Source organism: Aspergillus homomorphus, assembly GCF_003184865.1.
Source record: "Aspergillus homomorphus CBS 101889 unplaced genomic scaffold BO97scaffold_29, whole genome shotgun sequence".
Lineage (NCBI taxonomy): Eukaryota > Fungi > Ascomycota > Eurotiomycetes > Eurotiales > Aspergillaceae > Aspergillus > Aspergillus homomorphus.
This window is the reverse complement of record NW_020291915.1, coordinates 188,320-189,125: the sequence shown is the minus strand read 5'-3', so window position 1 is coordinate 189,125 and position 806 is coordinate 188,320. Positions and strand designations below refer to the sequence as shown.

Below are 806 nucleotides of genomic sequence, written 5' to 3'. Positions count from 1 at the left end.
CTTTACTAAAATTCTAAGATATTTTAAATAAAATAATATTTTTAGATTAAGAAGTACTATAAATAAGAAATAATAATTTATATAAATAATTATTATAATAAATAATAGATTTTATATTTATTTATTAATTTCTTAATATTACTAAATAATAAAAAATATAAAATAATATTTATATATATTTTAATAAATATTTACTAATAAAAACTACTTAAAAATAAGTATTTTATAATAGAAAAATAATAAAATCTAGAAAATTATAATATTAATAAAATAAAAAGAAGAAAAGAAAAAAATATAAAAAAATTATTATTATTATAATAAAAATAATATTATATTTCTAAAATAAAAAGATATTATTAAAAATATATTAATTTAATATAAATTAATATTATTATTTTCTACTACTAGATACTATATTAATAAAAATAGTTAATTTAATTATTAAATTAATAATATTATACTATTATTTTACAGCTGAGGATAACTGCTATTAAAAAAAAATTAAATTATTATAATTAATCTATATAACTAAGTAGTTACTATAATAAAATACTTATATTTTAGTTATAAAATAATTATAATATTAATAATTTAATAGAATCTATATCTTAAATATCTAGGCTTTACTTACTCTAGGAAGATAAGGATTAGTCTATATCTATATAATACCAGTACTTTGATTCTATACCTAGCTGACCTTTTCCCTTTACAGTATTTTTCTGTATTAAGTCTTATTAAGCTTTAAATTAGAAATCCTTGATGTAAGTACTAATTTATAACTATATAAAGCTGTATATAAGATTATA

General features: G+C 12.5%; 1 protein-coding gene across 1 annotated transcript in view; it reads right to left on the bottom strand.

Annotated features, from left to right (window-relative positions):
- Nucleotides 1-404: 404 nt before the first annotated feature.
- The window catches only part of BO97DRAFT_455574 (uncharacterized protein), a gene marked incomplete at its 3' end in the record, with an annotated part of 2,798 nt that continues 2,396 nt past the window's right edge, over nt 405-806 (bottom strand). Inside the window, exons 2-4 of the mRNA XM_025699140.1 lie at nt 698-719; nt 632-658; nt 405-411 (exon numbers count right to left, since the gene is read on the bottom strand). Coding sequence (XP_025549618.1) covers nt 405-411; nt 632-658; nt 698-719 — 56 coding nt within the window. The remainder of the gene's footprint in view (nt 412-631; nt 659-697; nt 720-806) is intronic.